The sequence below is a fragment of the Cydia amplana genome, chromosome Z (assembly GCF_948474715.1).
Source record: "Cydia amplana chromosome Z, ilCydAmpl1.1, whole genome shotgun sequence".
Taxonomy (NCBI): Eukaryota; Metazoa; Arthropoda; class Insecta; order Lepidoptera; family Tortricidae; genus Cydia; species Cydia amplana.
This window is the reverse complement of record NC_086096.1, coordinates 3148183-3165592: the sequence shown is the minus strand read 5'-3', so window position 1 is coordinate 3165592 and position 17410 is coordinate 3148183. Positions and strand designations below refer to the sequence as shown.

Here is a 17410-nt window from a genome sequence, read left to right as displayed (position 1 = left end):
ATGGCCATCATTTGACGCAAGAAGTATTGTACATACCTATATTGCGATGACTCGTAGGTCGTGGTAATTAGTTTGTATTAGATGTAGAATGTTCGGTCTTCTATTGTTAGTATTGTTACAATTACATCTATACAAGTGTGACTACGGAACCCTAATAAACCCTGACGATTGGCAGTGATTATTATACTTATCTTAAACTTATCTTAAACACCATTTACAGGTGATTTTTTATTTATTTTCAACTTTTCTCCTTAGACTCTATTTTTTAAATGTGTACGAATTCATTTTTGTTACTTGCCATACATTCTTTAGATATGAAAAGTATTTTAAATGTCTAAATATAATAAAATCTACACTAGGGGTTCTGGGCTAAAACCGTTGGTTTTGATAGATATGTTTTAAGTAATAAATACAGATTTGAGGTAGGTACATATATACATAGTTAAGGTACAAGTAGCAATTGTATTGACCGATTCGATTTTAAAATTAACAGCTATTTAACAGAGTCTAAAATAACAAGTACATAGGTACCTACCTAAATACACTTTTATAAATATGCGTGTTATAATCTTTTAATAATACAATTACGCACAACGCAGAATACATGAATACATGTATATTATTAATTTTATTAACTTATTAAACTAGGTACCAAAATTCTACATGGATATAAAATATCGAATTAATATACATTTGCATTCGTTCATTGGTTTTCTGGTACCCTTCACTTTACTTAAAAAGTTGAAGCAGTTCCATTTTCACCTCAAATCGTTCCTTTAACTTTATATCTGTTTCACTTTACACTAGAGTTCATATCACATAAAAAATTGAGGTGAACGTGAGTGATGTGAATGTATACTTGGTCAAGCAGATCTTGTCAGTAGAAAAAGGCGGCAAATTTGAAAAATGTAGGCGCGAAGGGCCATCGTCCCATAGAAAATATGAATTTCGCGCCTCTTTTTACTGACTAAATTTGCTTGACCAGCTATAATTTATTCCTCTTTACTCTTTTCGAGCTCTTTTGACCTCGCCTTCCAATTCTCCAGGTTAGCGGTGACCATTTCCACCATTGGTTTGGTTTTGGGGAACAAGGCTGCTAGGATGGTGTAGCATGGCAGGCATATTTGGCTCAGGAATCCGACCTGTAAGACAAAGTGTGATAAATCTTTATTGAACAACAACATAAGTATAAAATAACAATAAAATAACCTAAATAAAATTAAAACTACCTACAAAACTAAAACTACTACTTAAAAAAGGAAAACTAAATATCTATATCTAAAGAGGGCCCCTGGGGCATAGTACCAAAGACACTGGCAGCATTTCCTCGCTGAATTGCAACGCTTATTCGTTGAGCGAGGAAGCTGCCAGCTCTTTTATCCCCAGTGACTTCGACCAGCCGTTAGGCCAAATATGTAAATAAATTTTGAGCTCCCGGACCGAGGGTCTCGACACCGAAAGGAACAAAGTTAGGTTGAAAACTGTTCTACGCATTTGTCAACGTCGAATCGGCTTGATAAGATGAAGTTTCATACTTTAAATTTGACACTTATCTGAACGTACCGAATTTGTTGCAATGACATGCAAGAAATTAAATACCACCTTTTTGAGGTGGAAATAAATATATTTTATTATTATTTTATTATAATTCATAAAATTGAACGAGCTAATTTATGTTTTATCCCTGTCTTACAAATACATAAGTCAAAATGACAGATTAAAACAAACGATAACTTCCTTAAAACAATACAAAACTGGAATCCACATTAAAATGTATGTATATCTAAAGACCATACGGTATGTATCATTCTATAGGGAAACGTTCAGTATACTTATAACGGTATAAGTTTTAAAGATGGCAATAATCATGCATCTAAAACAAAACTCCAGAGAATAGACAAGCAACTAGTGGACTTTATATAGAGTCAATTCTATGCAATAGGTTGAGATACAATGTGATATGCAATAAAGATTATGAGTATGAGTTTAATTTAGTAACTCTTACACCGACTGGTAATATACAGCTGTGCTGTACAATATTTGCCCATTATTTTCAGTCGAAGTTTTAGGGTCATTCTCTGATAATATGTCTTAGTCTAATTGCCACGACTCTTTTCATATATTTAGTATGGGTCCTGGCAATTATACAGCAGACATATTTTTTGAGAATTACCCTTTACATTCATTCATGATAATCATGATCCAAGTAGTAAATATGAAACTTTTTTTATGGGAAGATCTTCCTCGCAGAGTATATTTAACAATGGTCAATCATTCGGACTTTGTTATCGATTATTGACCGACTACTTGGTTTGTTTGCTTGCTTTAGGCTCTGGTGACATTGCTGAAATTATTTCCTCTAGTCAGGTACTCTAGGATAAATACATACTTAGCTAGGTATCATATTGCACACTACCGTAGACCACAAATTTCTATGGAAATACGACTTATATGACGCCGCCACTTTTAGGTGATGAAAAGTCAGGTGAGAAAGTCAGTTACCTAGCTTTGTCGGATTATATTATTGCGACTATAATAGTTATTTGTACAACAAGAGATCAAAGTTTGATATTTCTTCGAGTGCTTATTTTGAGTCCCGTGCAAGCGAAAGATTCTATAATCGCTACGCTCGTGAATCTAATTTAGAATCTTGAGCGTAGTAAGGGACTCAAAAGCGCACGAGATGTAAATAACTTTGATCTCGTGTAGTACACAACATTTTTCACCTCAGCAGTAAGAACATATTAGAGAACCCGAAAAATGTATTCCTTCTTCATCACTTACCTTTATTCACTCATGTTTTCTTAAGATATACCAACAATTAAATTTTCACCTCAGCAGCTCGAACAAGGGTACTTTGCTACTTAAAAACAGTGAGCAAAATCGAATTTTGCTCATTTTGTCTCACTCAGTGAGCAAAATGCGATTTTGCTCACTGTTTTTAAGTAGCAAAGTACCCTTGTTCGAGCTGCTGAGGTGAAAAAATATTTTCATCAGGCTACCACGGATGGACACATACATTAGAACAGGCCAGGCTATGGGTCTACCACTTGTCTCAGGCGATTGCGGAGAAGTTGCCCATTAATTTTCTAGTAGAAAATAACTGAGATAATAATAATAGACTCCAAGTAGTTAATATATTACCTATTTTAATTACTTAACACAATACGTTACATATACTCCATGCAGCAAACCTGTCCGTACCATAATAACTCTTAATAATCCGTCTCAGTCAATCGGCAGACCTATAAAACGTTTCACCGGCAGGCTGAAACCTGATGGGTCTACCGTAGTGTCATCGAATTTTGGCCAACGCCAAGACGGCCCGGGGATATCTGTTGGTACAATGCTGGGTTAAAACCCAGGGAATATGACAAAACGTTCAGAGTAAAATGATAAAAGTTAAGCTGAAGGGTGGAAAACTTGAAGAACTTGATGGTTTACAGAACATTTAATCCAATTCGTAAGAGAAATTAAGCCGTGAGCCGTGGTAAAATGCCGGGATAACGCTAGGAAGAAGAAGAGGAAATGTAAGAGAAATTAAATTAAGAATACAGCAAGTATACAAATTTTAGTGCCATTAACTGCGTTCATTCATGGCTTAACAGTTGATAAACCTTAAAGCCAAAAATGAAAGAACTAGCACGTGATTAATTGCTAGGAAGAGAACTGCATGCATGAACTATGAAGAAGGACTAAATGCCCTTCCTTTTTTGGGGATACAAGGTTACTCAAGAAGACAAACTACTTAAATAGGTGAAGAATAAACGCTTTTCGTATTCCCTTATGAGGAATTGGGGGATAGAAGTCAGGGAATCTTAGCTTCAGTGGCAGACTTGCCTTGGATATCACCAGGCGTCATTGGTGACAAGCCGTCCCGAACCGCGGGGAAGATCTGACGAACAATCCCGGGCGGTCTAACTGTACCCAGAAGAATAGAAGAATGTGTGAAACTGAGTGAATATTGGTAAAGAACCTGATGAGCTCTGACTGAATGGAATCCACAACACAGTTAGAGTTAGACCAAGACAAGTCTGCAACTATTTTGATAGCACACGTAGTGCAAGTGTTATTTTATACGTCATACGTCTATGACGTATGACATTATATTCTTATGACGTATAAATAACACTTGCACTGCGTGTGCTATCAAAATCGTTGCAGGCTTGTCTTGGTCTAACTCTAGCTTAGCAGTTATTTCATACAATTTCTTTTTGACGCATGGAGAACCTATACACCTCCAAATCTTATTAGTATTTTCTATGACTTTGGGGACCTTTTATATCTCTTGAATGTATAATTTACCATAGAAACTTATACATCTCCGTAACATTATAAGAGTATTAGATACTTTCATTTTGACTTGTACTTTAAAGCGCGATGTGTTTAAGTAACTTCTAACTGTCACTTTCCTGGAAAAATGTATGGGGTTTGATTTGACATTGACCGTCAGTCTTGTGACAATTGGTAACCGGCCGCTAATGGTAGGTAGCAGGTGTATTATGGATGTGCAACCACGGATCCACGTAATAAAATAACTGTCACACTAAAACCGCAGGATGGAAAGTGATGGACACATGACGCTGGGTGAGAATACGTTTGTGCCATACGCCACTTACATTGGTTTACAGGAGAGCGAAAAGAAGCAAAAAAAAATAATTTCTCGAAAAGTTTTACATTTAGGAAATATTGAACTTATTTGTCATTTAGGCACATATGATTACTGTTTATAGTACGTACTATACAAATATTGTGAATATAGTGATAATCATGAAATAAAAGCACTTTTATTATTACCATATCCGTTTTGATGAGTAAATGTTAAACGTACAATGTTTTGGATATGTCACATCTTTGTGATAATTTTCTGTTAACAGAGTGTAATTATCCTATAGTTACATTTTTGAAAAATATGTTTTTCCAAAAACCGATTAGTGTCAATTATATAGCATATTTTTTGTTATTTTAGAAATAATTAAAAAACGATTTTGCTCATAAATGGATATGGCACAAACGTATTCTCAGCCGGCGATGATGGACACTATTTTATCACGCTGTCACGTAGACCAGAACGACCATAATAGCCGTGCAGAAGTAAAATAGCCCCTACCATGAACTGTTGAAAATAAGATAAGAGAAGAGTTGCTACCTGGCATGATGGGAGCTGGTCTTGTCGTCGGCGGTCCATCATCGCGATTGGGGAGCGGCCTGCTTGCCTCTCCAGGTCACCCTGGCAATTTGTTATAGTTCAATTTCAAAAAACTACGAAACTAGGGAAAACCTTAAAACCATTGTTAGTCGCTCGTATTTGCAAATAAAACTAGTTATGGAAAATTATGAGAAAACAGAAATTAATAATAGAATTTGAAATTGATTGTCAGTATGTATCACGAGTATGATGAAAACTTTATGGCAGCAGGCCACAGATAGATGATAAAATTCATAGTATATAATTTTCAACATACTTAGGTACGGCGTGCGCCATCAATCATCATACAGAAGAATTTACAACAATTCTCAGAAAATATACGTAGGTATTTGTAGTCTAATTGCCACGTCCGTGAAAAGGTATAAGTACACGCAAAAGCATAATAGTTTTCTGAAATTGGCCAAGGCATAATGATGATGTATTTTCCTCAATCGGGTTCGCAGATGAAATTTCCATTTGGCGCGATCTTGAGCGGCTACTACCAGCCTTTTCCAGCAAGAAATATTACATAGTACAAATTAGTGATGGGTAGGACATCAATTTAAAATGAGTTTGTATGAGTACCTCATTTTCTAAAATGAGGTGTTACAATGTCTTACTTCAAATGAGGTGAGGTACTAGCATATTTTCAGCGTCGACTATTCCATTAATTCCAACGGCGACAAAAATATTTAATGTATATACATATTTATGTATTCATCACTTCCTTTATAAATAAATAAATAAATAGTAACATTTAATTGGAGTGCAATTCTGGAGGTTAAGAATAGAACTTTTAGGAGAAAGATAATTTTAGAATCAAGTAAAATGAATAGAGGAGTGAAGTAAGACATTTTTTCGGTACGAAGTACTGCGACAAATTAACAAAATGAGTGGTACAAATGAGGTGCCTCACGAGTGAGCGACTCAACACTAGTACAAATACCTGTTGATAGAACTCGTCGAAAATTATTTCCACCGTTTGGAGCTGGGCTTCGAACGGCTTCGCTGAAGCGCTGAGGTCCGCGCCTGTCATGCAGAAACTCTGGCCAAGGACCCTGCGAAACACAGCTAAGGTCAATGTGGAAAATATCGTCTATAAGAACAAACTACAAACTTTTTAGCTTTTAACGCTTGTACACATACTCCACTTTCAGAAGGCCGGAATGATTTTACCCAAGTGAATCTATTGTATGTGTTATCTTAATTGTTCCGGTAACGGATCCTCTTAGATATCAAGGTGGAATCTTTAAAATCCCAATTCGCATGGCGGCAGAATAATAGTAGTTTATGTGACTGCTATATAATGATAGCACTGACTTAATATAAAAGAAATAGACACACAAAGCAGAACAAAAACGTCAAGAAATGTGGATCCCAATGACGTTTCGCACCATTTGCATTGATGATAAAAACGCTTACGTAAATTTTGAGTCAAGATAAATGTTTCGTACAGAAAAGAGCTTAATGTCGTAAGCATTAAGTGTCAAATTTGCAAACATAAGTACCAACACTGTTAAAAAATTTAGTCCGATGGCACTAAACGTAACGTATTTACGTCAAACAACGTCAAACGAGAATAATGAACGAATGGAGTCACTTTGGTACACTTTAATATGTATTACTGTACAGGAAAATATTAAAATTGAAGTAATAAATAAAACAAATTTAATTTAATCGGGAGCTCAAATAAAATTAATTCGTGGTTGAAATTCAAACAAATTAAATTTTTAATTCGTAAGTATAGGTCTTTAAATACTAATTTCCTTGAAATAAATTCTACTTATTAAATAACTGTGTATTTAAGATCTACATTTACTCATAGCACGGGTGCACGGGGACATTTAGATACTGATTGGATTTTTTTTATAAAGTCTACCTATACTTTATAAAAAAAAATCCTGTGGTTGTCACTGTGTTCCGACAGGTTTAGCATTTACAGTTAGTCGATATAAGCCCTTATTGGTGGTGTATATGTCGGAAACAGGGAAATGGGCCAAACACACAAGTGCCGTTTTGCCTTGTTTAAAACTGCATCACCCCTATCTCTTGCTATAATTAAATAGCAGTCCACTTTGCACGTCGCATAGGTTTTCTTGGAAATCTTCAATTTAAACATAATATTATTTCTTATGAATTCCATATAAAAATATAAAAAAATAATGACCTCACATCGACTCGATAGAATTTTGTTCCTTGACATCCCTTCCTTGGTACTAACAAATTAATTTATTCAAAACCATAAAATTACCACCAGATTACATAAATTATGTAATGCTATCCAAAGAACTAACCGAAAGAAATACATTCCATCCTTTTTCCTTGTTTTATCATTGTTATTTTTACATATTTTAACGGCACATTTCGTAATTGTTGACAACTTCACATTTGAGCGTTTCAAACAAGACTAAACGAAAAAGTAATGCATGATCTGTTTTGACATCACTTTTGTGGGGCCATTTTTGGCGGCTGATTGGGTATCCAGTTCTTTATACTATATCAATGAATGATAGGCATTAAAATACGGGTGTGCAGTTGAGCTTATGAAACAAGCTGAAAGCAAATTCATGAAAACATCACACGCGTGTTTCTAATTATACAGGTTCAGACACTGCTTTATCTACAGACATATTATAATAAGCTCTCTCATATGTATTCAGGAACCGCATGGTACGACCGCCATTGTAGCATTTGATAACACACTAAATGAAACGTCAACTCGAAATGTGATTTATGTGATACTAGAAATGTGATCAAATCACATTCGTTTGTTTTTCAGAGATGTTCGAAATTTGAATCATCATCTTCCTCGCGTTGTCCCGGCATTTTGCCACGGCTCATGGGAGCCTGGGGTCCGCTTGGCAACTAATCCCAGTAATTGGCGTGGGCACTAGTTTTTACGAAAGCGACTGCCATCTGACCTTCCAACCCAGAGGGTAAACTAGGCCCGTATTGGGATTAGTCCGGTTTCCTCACGATGTTTTCCTTCACCGAAAAGCGACTGGTAAATATCAAATGATATATCGTACATAAGTTCCTAAAAACTCATTGGTACGAACCCGCGACCTCCGGATTGCAAGTCGCACGCTCTTAATACCGCTAGGCCACCAGCGCTAACATTTTCACAGATAAAAAATTTCTTAGTATAAGAAATGTATTTGTGCTGTTTCTGAATTTATCATGTGCGATTGATGTTAAATGTGTAGATAAAGGCACATAAATTTTACTGTACCTATGACTTTCATCGTTCCAATCAAACTGGGATGTCTCCAAAACGAGTTTATTAATCCTCTTTAAATTAGGAAAAAATGCAGCAAGATCTGTGGCCAGAATACACTGGCGAATCGAGTCCAGGACATCTTTGTATTCCCCGCTCGACATCTGATAGAAAATATTGTGACCATCCTGGGAAAATATTAAGGATATTTCAGAAATGGCTAAAACTGTTAGGCTGCAAAGATTTGAGATTAATATACTTACTGAAGAAAGCAACTTTAAAATTGAATACTAGCAACTAAAGTTTATTTTTTTATTCGGTAAACTAAAATGACATTTCATAGTATGAAATGACACATGATGTTCATACTATGAAATGTCATTTTAGTCTACCGAATAAAAAAATAGACTTTAGCAAGGTCTAATATTAAGAATAAAAGTCACGAAATATTTTAGTGCGCTTTATACCAAAGAGTTTTAAGGTAATTATTTAAAGTAGGGTCATTCTCCGAGAATATGTCTGTAGTTGCATCTAATTACCACGACCCGTTTCATACATTTTGTATGGGTCGCGGCAATTAGAACGCAGATATATTTTTAAGAATGACCGTTTACGTGTATTACAAATGTGTTTAAATGTATTAAAAGTGGATATTTTTATGATTAGTCGTTAAAAGTTACTGCAAAGACTAACATATTTATGATAAAGGTAACGACAATATGATTTGTGACGTTTTGTGTGATGATTATATACTCAAGTTAAAACGTAACAAACCTGTTGGAGTATGGTTACTGTCATATTAAAATGATGGTGCTCTAAGGTAGAAGTTGTATATATGGCGGCTAAAGGCGACGCTATTTCGCTCATGAACTTGTTAGTGTATCCCCTGTGATCTAAATCGTGGCACAAACTAGCCACAAATAATGCTAACCTCTGAAAAATAATTGCTCTAAATATTACAAAAAAAATACTTTCAAATCATATCACAGGGTCACAGGCTTTAGAAACGTTGCATTTTGCTTCGGTATCATTACTTACATTGTTATAATTAAATCTGTTTTCAGTATCATGTTTCAACATGACATACATGGAGTTGGCAACCGCCCAGCCGTGATCAAAATTGTGATAAGGCACTTTTCTGTAATTCTTCTTCACGGTCAAAACAAATCTGGTTAAAACTGTTACGTCAAACTTGGTTATATCGAACAAATCATCAAACATACTTAGAATCCCTTTACATTTCTCAGTATCGTTAACATCAAAAGGATTTAAAGCGAAATCATTATAGTTGATCGTTGCTCGTTTTCTTCTTTCTTTAAGAACAGTTTCAACGTCTTCTTCGGAGCAGGCGTTATGATAGCCAAGCACTTCCAGTGCTACTTTATACTTCTGTTCTTTCCTTTTTATTTTATCGTATAGCTTTGCGTGGTGTAAAGCTAGTCCAAAAAACGTAGAGAATACTTGAAACGCTGATTCGTCGTCGGCTCCGAAAGCCCGCTTGTCTCTTTTATTGACCATCTGGACGACCGCTAGAATCTTACCCCTCACTTTGATTGGCATACACAGGATGCTGACAGTACGATAGCCGGTAGCTTCGTCTACTGCCCTATAAATTTAAACAAGGTACTTATTTTAGTTAATCCAAATTTCGATCATATAAACTACCATTCCCAGAAAGATTTATGTGGCACCGTCTAATTACCTCCACCACTTTATTTCAATTGAGTCGCGGTGATTAGTTTGATGAAATATATTATTATTTTAGAACGGTTTAACATTTAGTGTCGTTACATAAGTGATTTAAGTACTAAAATATTATTTATGTGCAAGCCAAATTTTTATTACATTTAAGGTTTCTGTAGTCAATCTGGCAAAACAGGAACCCTTATAGTTACGTCATGTCCGTCTGTTAATCTATCCGTAATTGTCACAGCCCTTTTACTCGGAAACGATAAGATAATACTTTAATGAAAATTAGAACCGAGCGTACAAAAAATATACAGGTTAAAAATGTCCACGAAAATTATTTTGTATATGAAAATATAAACTTATCTTCTTATTAAAACGACGTAAGTGCCGCGAATGGCTTTTTATATTGCATGAAGCAAAGAAATTCTCCATTAAACGTGGTTCGACAACCATTTGGCCATTTTTTTGTGCTTGATATCGATAAACACTTATGTTGGGTACGTAAAAGATACTGTTTGTGCACCAAATGGTTGACTTACTTGTTAAATCTTTGATCCGAATATGCATCGGGAATATTCATTGTTTCTCCAGATGTAGCCACATGTCCAGCGATCCCTTTATTAATCGGCATTCTTATCTCTTTCTTTGAGAAGTCGCTGTCCTGCTCTGTTTCGTATTTGAGATCGAAGACCGTGGAAACCAGTTCCATGTTCCTGTGGTCAACGAGAAAGAGGGATGCCCTGTCGGCGCTCACCAGATGCTGGGCCACTTCTAGAATCTTCTTGATTAATTGGTCCAGAGATAGCATCTCTTCGAATACTGCCCTGGGATAAAATAATATTTTTAATACATTTCTCTCAATGAAATTCATTGGTTGCTTCCATACCTTTCACTCTGACATTTACCAGATTTAAACTTAAAGCTGTGGTGTGCATAATGATCATCCAAAAACTATATGTCCGGTGATGCCAGTGCTTTAAGGCAGCGGTCGGCAACAGGCGGCCCGCGAGGGCCGCGAGCCTCCCTGGCTATTTTGTTTTTAATATTGACAAACGACAATGTCCGATAAAGTCATAAATATTAACAAACTGCGGCCCGCGTCAACTTCGTTTACGAACAATAAGTATGTGGCCCTTGGCTGCTAAGAGATTGCCTGCTAAAATTGCCTGATAAAGGCTCAAAACTCAGTTCCACCATAGATAAATATAAGTAAAGAAAGAGTGGTATACATCAGTTTTGTTACCAAAACGCGAGTTATTTCGTAGTCGACATCTAGCGTCAAGTAGCGGACATTATCAGCACTGCTAGTTGACAATAGACGAGGCGAACACAAATACCAATGCTCGACAATTTTTAGCTACTATTATAACCGGATTAACCGCAAGTCTATTTTCAGCTTCTGCTTATAATATTAGTTGTCAATTGTTTTAACTAACTAACTATTTTGGCTCAGTGATCCAAAGTGAATCTTGGCCTCCGAAACGACAGCGTGCCACCTGACCCGATCCTGCGCAACTTCCCGCCAGTTACCGACGCGAAGCTGAAGCAGATCCGCCGCCACACTGTCTGCCCAGCGATTCCTGGGCCGACCCACCGGACGGCCACCAGTCTCGGTCGTCCCATGAACGCCCTCTTGAAATTGTTTTAGTGGTACATTTTTCGTGAGTAGCGAAACTTGTGACATGACGTTAGATGTCGACTACGAAATAACGAGTTTTGGTAAGAAAACTGATGTATGGAGTTACCACACTTAGGCCCACTTGCACCATTTCACTTACCCGGGTTAACCGGTTAAACCTGGAGTTACAATGGTTACCAGTACTATTTAACACTGGGTTAATGATTTAACCGCGTAATTACAAATACATTGAAATTTACATTTTTTTTTTGTTAAGGCTTGACTTTGGTATTTTTGACATAAATTTAATCCTTATTTTTACATTTGCTTATAATTATTGTTTATATTAAGATTTAATCACTTTACATTAATCACAAATTCTCCTCTCTTTGGAATTGTAAATAGTATATTGCAGTGCCCAACAGGGTTCACAAAGACCTAGCTTATAAGTTTACCACCTGTACAATTACTTTGTGAAATTGCAATAAAATATTGAGTATTGAGTATTGAGTAACCCCGGGTTAGTGGGATGGTGCAAGTGAGCAACCACCTTTTCTTTACTTATATTTCTCTATGGTTCCACTTACTGCGCCACCTGCAATAGAAATTCCGACATCTTCGACTCCTGCAACAGATAATGATACCGGCTGTGATACGGCAGGGTCAACCCGACGAGTTGCGGCAACCGCTCAATCAGAACTCTGTCGTGCGCAGTGTACGCTGATGTATTCCATATTTCTAGCACTATTGCACCGAATTCGTATTTGAACGGTACGAAAGCGACGTGGTGGTTTTTCTGCAAGAAAACGAGTTGCATTATGCGATGCGATGCAAATTGCTTATATGCGGCGACTTTAATGTAAATATTTTGGAAAATTCAACAATGTCTTGTAGATTATTGAATCTTTTCAAATCTTGTAATCTCAACCACATGTTTATGGAGCCCACTAGAGTGACTGCCTCTAGTGCAACCTGTATTGATAATATTTTCACTGATATTTTTCCTATTACTAAAAAAGTTATCAGCAATTTAGAATCAGACCACTTAGGTCAATTAATGGTATTTGAGGCATTAAGGAAAAATACTATGAGAAAACAAATAACTTTTGTACCAGTAACCTCGGACCGCGTGGAAAGAATGAAGCAAAGTTTAGTTCAGGCGCTACCCTTTTTGTCTTCCGATATGAGTCCTAATAGTATGTATAATTCATTCTTTCACACTTTTATGGAACATTATAATGCGATATTCACCTCAAAATCGGTCGTAGTTAATGGTGCATCAGTTTTTAGTGAGTGGGCTACTGCGGACTTACATCAACGAAGACGTGAACTGTATGCCTTGTATGAGGAACGGCGGTTTAATCAGAGTGATGAATTTAAAGAACATGTCAAGGAATATTCGAAGAAGTTTAAAGTAGATTGTCATATAGCTAAGCGAAATTATCTAAGTCAGAAAATAAAAAGTAGTTCCGACATTATTAAAGCAACCTGGAAAGTAATAAATGTGGAGACTGGTCGCTCGAAACACACAATTAAAGAACTTAAACTAAATATTGATAACAAAATTATAGATTCCAATTTAGAAGTAGCTACAGAATTTGAAAAATTTTTCACCGAGGTACCAGTATCCACAACTAAGGATTTAAATTCATCACCCTCATCTGCTGTTACATTATTAAAACATAACGCTCCAGAGTGTTGTGGAGACCTTCATTTTGAACATGTTTCTACCTCAGATGTAATAAAGGCGTTTAAATCAATTAATGTCAAAAAAACTAATGACCTCTGGGGAGTCTCTGTCCATGCTGTCAAATCCTTAGTAGAAATTGTAGCGCCTGACTTGGTAGTTATATTTAACAACAGTGTTGATTGCGGCGAGTTTCCTGATTTAATGAAACATAGTAAAGTAACTCCTTTATTTAAATCTGGTAGCAGCTCTGACCCCACTAACTTTAGACCGATATCTGTGCTACCAACATTTAGCAAGATTTTTGAAAAATTAGTTCTTTCTCAATTAGTACGACATTTTAACGTTAATAATTTAATGCATAATAAGCAGTTTGGTTTTACGCGGGGTCGCTCAACAACCGATGCTGGTGTTGAGCTAATTAAGCATATTTTCGATGCCTGGGAGGAGTCACGAGATGCTTTAGGTATCTTCTGTGATTTGTCTAAGGCCTTCGACTGCGTTTGTCATGAAACATTAATCAGGAAACTTCATTATTATGGAGTTAGAGGATCGGCACTGAATTTACTTAAGTCCTACTTAAATGGTAGAATACAAAGGGTCGATGTGAGTGGACAGCGATCACCGGGGTCATTGGTCTTTATGGGTGTACCGCAGGGGTCAATATTGGGGCCTTTCCTGTTCCTTATCTACATAAATGACTTGCCATTCCTTGTAAAGACCCACCATGATATAGTGTTGTTTGCAGACGACACCTCACTTATTTTCAAAGTCAAACGACAGCAACAAGCTTACAATGATGTAAACGATGCTATTTCAAAAGTAGTAAATTGGTTCAATGTTAATAATTTATTGTTAAATGAGAAAAAGACTAAATGTATTAAGTTTGTCACTAGTAGTAACGTTAGGCATGTGCAAACAAGTGTCATTGTGAAGGATGAGGAATTGGAATTAGTTGATAGTACAGTTTTTCTTGGTATAACTTTAGATTCTAAACTCCAGTGGGGTCCCCATATTGCTACTCTTTCGAATAGACTGAGTTCTGCAGCTTTTGCAGTGAGCAAAATCCGTCAGTTAACTGATGTGAAAACAGCTCGATTAGTATATTTTAGTTACTTCCATAGCATTATGGCATATGGTATTTTACTATGGGGTGGTGCTTCAGAGATAAATACCATTTTTGTTCTGCAGAAGAGGGCTATTCGAGCAATATACAAAATGAACCATAGAGACTCACTTAGAGATAAATTTAAGGAAATTGACATAATGACAGTGCACTGTCAATACATTTATGAGAATATTCTGTATGTACATAAAAATATTGTAAATTTTAGAAAAAATTGTGAAATTCATAATATTAATACTAGAAATAAACATAAGCTCGCAGTGCCCTTCACTCGGCTCTATAAAATTAAAAAATCATTCATGGGTAATTGTGTGAGATTTTATAATAAACTTCCAAAGCATATTACTGAATTATCTATTAGTAAATTTAAGAATTATGTAAAGCGTAAACTTATATCTAAAGCGTATTATACCACACAAGACTACATGAATGATAAAACAACGTGGGATTAATTGTTATTCGAAATGATTATTTATATATTAGGTATATTTGATTAATGATGAGGAAATTGATATTCCGAATATTCCGATGTTTGTACTTCTTTTGTGTTTTTTATTTATTTATTTGACATTTAGATTTTATTCTAGAAACATTCTAGACTAGTATTTTTTATACAATTTTTTTTTCATGTTTGACGATCCTTTTGTGAAATTCTTAAATTTGTGTTAAATTTGATTTGTATAATAATCCAATATTATTATGGAATAATAACATCAATAAATTGCTCTGATAATTAGCTTAAGATAATTTATAAGTATGTTACGATTCATAAGTGCTTGTTGCTAGGCCTACATGAATAAAGATATTTTTTGACTTTGACTTTGACATTGTTCTTAATCGGGTTTAAAAAAAAAGAACGACATTTTAACATTGAAAAAAATGAAAATTATATTGCTTTAGCGATTAATTAGAAAGCTTTAAAACCTACCTCATTTAAAGGTGCCCACTAATTAACAGTCCGCCGGACGATATCGGCCAGACAGTTGGAACCAAAAGTTGACAGTTCCGAACATCTGACAGGCCAATACCGTCCGGCGGTGGACTGTTAATCAGTAGGCCCCTTTAAGGTGCAGTGGGTTCAGCCAGTCTTAGAACATAATACGGTTCCCAAAAAACATTATTAGCAAGTTTGAGGAGTTCCTCGACTTAAAGCCTGATTAAACAATTGACGCTCTAAATTGGTAACCATTTTTGCATAAAAATATGCCTCTAATAATGGGTAATGTTTGAACTAAAAATAACAATTCAGTAGGTAACAATGATATTCTCGATCCCGGGTAGGTATGCACTCGGCCGTCTTCAGTGCGGTCGGACAAGGACCTAAACCCACTGCACCTTAAGTTAAGGTCCTTAACATTCACTTACATAGAGAAGATGAATAACATGTTTAGGTAAACTAGAAAGTCTTGGCGCGTCATATCGACTAAAAAACCATGGTACTCCCTCGGATATCACTCGTCTAGCGATTCGGACGTGTTGCTCTGTTGTATGCTCCTGTAAAAATCCGGTGAGACGACATATCAGAATACAGAAACAGAATACTAATTACCTATCTTATGATAGAATCTGTGCGGAAAGGCATGTGGCTGCGTTTAAGCGACAAGAGACAGGCTCAAAAAAAATTCTGTCAGAGGATGAGAAGAAAGAAGAGTACTATATAAAGCACAATTACTATTAAATTCAGCTTGACCAGATTCTATTTTAGCCCTGAGATAGTGTCGCTACAGCCGTGGCAAAATGCCGGGACAAGCCGTGGCAAAATGCCGGGACAAAGCCGTGGCAAAATGCCGGCACAAAGCCGTGGCAAAATGCCGGGACATAGCCGTGGCAAAATGCCGGGACAACGCGAGGAAGATGATGATAGTGTCGCTACAAGCAGGTTACATTTATATTATGGATTTATGGCAATAATGTGAGATATAACATGGTATATTACTCACATTATTAATTAATAGTCGATCTATTCATATATCTATATCATATATATAGATATAGATCTAGGTTTAGGCTAAGCATGGAAGGCTAAGATGAACTTACGAGGCCGGTTTGTGTCACAATGTACACATAATTTTGGAGGTCCAGATATAACTCTGTGACTGCATCAGGAAATACTTTTAATGTAAAATCTTCTATGATTGATATGATATTTATCTTCTTATCGTCAAGCCTAGCCTGTAACAAAAGCTAGAAGGTAATTTTTGGATGAAGATTTTTGATTCAAAATAAATATAGATTTAAGAGCATAATAGAGCGTTTTCACATTGTCCGATCCAATAAAACTGAAGTTGACCACGAACGCTGTAAAGAGTTCGCCTCTTGTCTGTACAATAGTATCGATTTTGATGAAATTCGCTATATGGGGGTTTTCGGGGGTGAAAAAGCGATAGTTAGGGTCTTATCTCTAGGAAAACGCGCTTTATTGAGTTTTTATATGTCTCAGATATTAAATTCACTATACGCAATATAATCCATTTCCATAGTTTTATTTTATATTGTTTGTTGTTCAAAAGAAAGCGTTAATGCAAAAATAAAAGAACATGGCCATTTTCCGACAGCTAATCCGACTTCCGATATCGAATCGGACAATGTCAAATGCTTAAGACATAATGCTACTTGCCGGTTTTATTAAATACAGCTGCCTTGGCATAGAGCAACCAATAGATGGGGCACAGGCACGTCTTCTCTCCAGTGTCTCTTTTCCACCCTGTATAACAAGGTATTAATAAAGCTTTATTCATTCATTCATTCATTAAAAAACTTAAAACGTTTAATTATCAAAAAAAACAGCAAAAACAAGAACATGGCGCTAGTGCAGGGTGGAGGTAGACCGTAGACGGGTTCGGTAGGGCTGCACCGTCATTGAGACCGAAGAAATGTTGGATGGA

General features: G+C 36.1%; 1 protein-coding gene across 1 annotated transcript; it reads right to left on the bottom strand.

Annotated features, from left to right (window-relative positions):
• Positions 1 to 992: 992 nt before the first annotated feature.
• On the bottom strand, positions 993 to 16732 carry LOC134660876 (probable 3',5'-cyclic phosphodiesterase pde-5). The gene is made up of 10 exons (XM_063516719.1): positions 16563 to 16732; positions 15891 to 16019; positions 12300 to 12508; positions 10634 to 10918; positions 9444 to 10011; positions 9180 to 9338; positions 8421 to 8593; positions 6135 to 6246; positions 5150 to 5230; positions 993 to 1142 (listed from the first exon to the last, which is right to left on the bottom strand). The coding sequence occupies exons 3-10, from the start codon at positions 12326 to 12328 to the stop codon at positions 993 to 995; spliced, it is 1557 nt and encodes a 518-aa protein (XP_063372789.1). The 5' UTR covers positions 12329 to 12508; positions 15891 to 16019; positions 16563 to 16732.
• Positions 16733 to 17410: the final 678 nt, after the last annotated feature.

Bases quoted from the DNA above. Each gene is read 5' to 3' on its own strand.
- LOC134660876 (XM_063516719.1), bottom strand. From the start codon at position 12,328: ATGTCGGAATTTCTATTGCAGGTGGCGCA. The intron at 10,012-10,633 runs GTAAGTCAACCA...TTAAATTTATAG, and splicing joins TCGGATCAAAGATTTAACAA to GGCAGTAGACGAAGCTACCG. The intron at 8,594-9,179 runs GTTTGTTACGTT...ATATTTTCCCAG, and splicing joins CAGTAACCATACTCCAACAG to GATGGTCACAATATTTTCTA.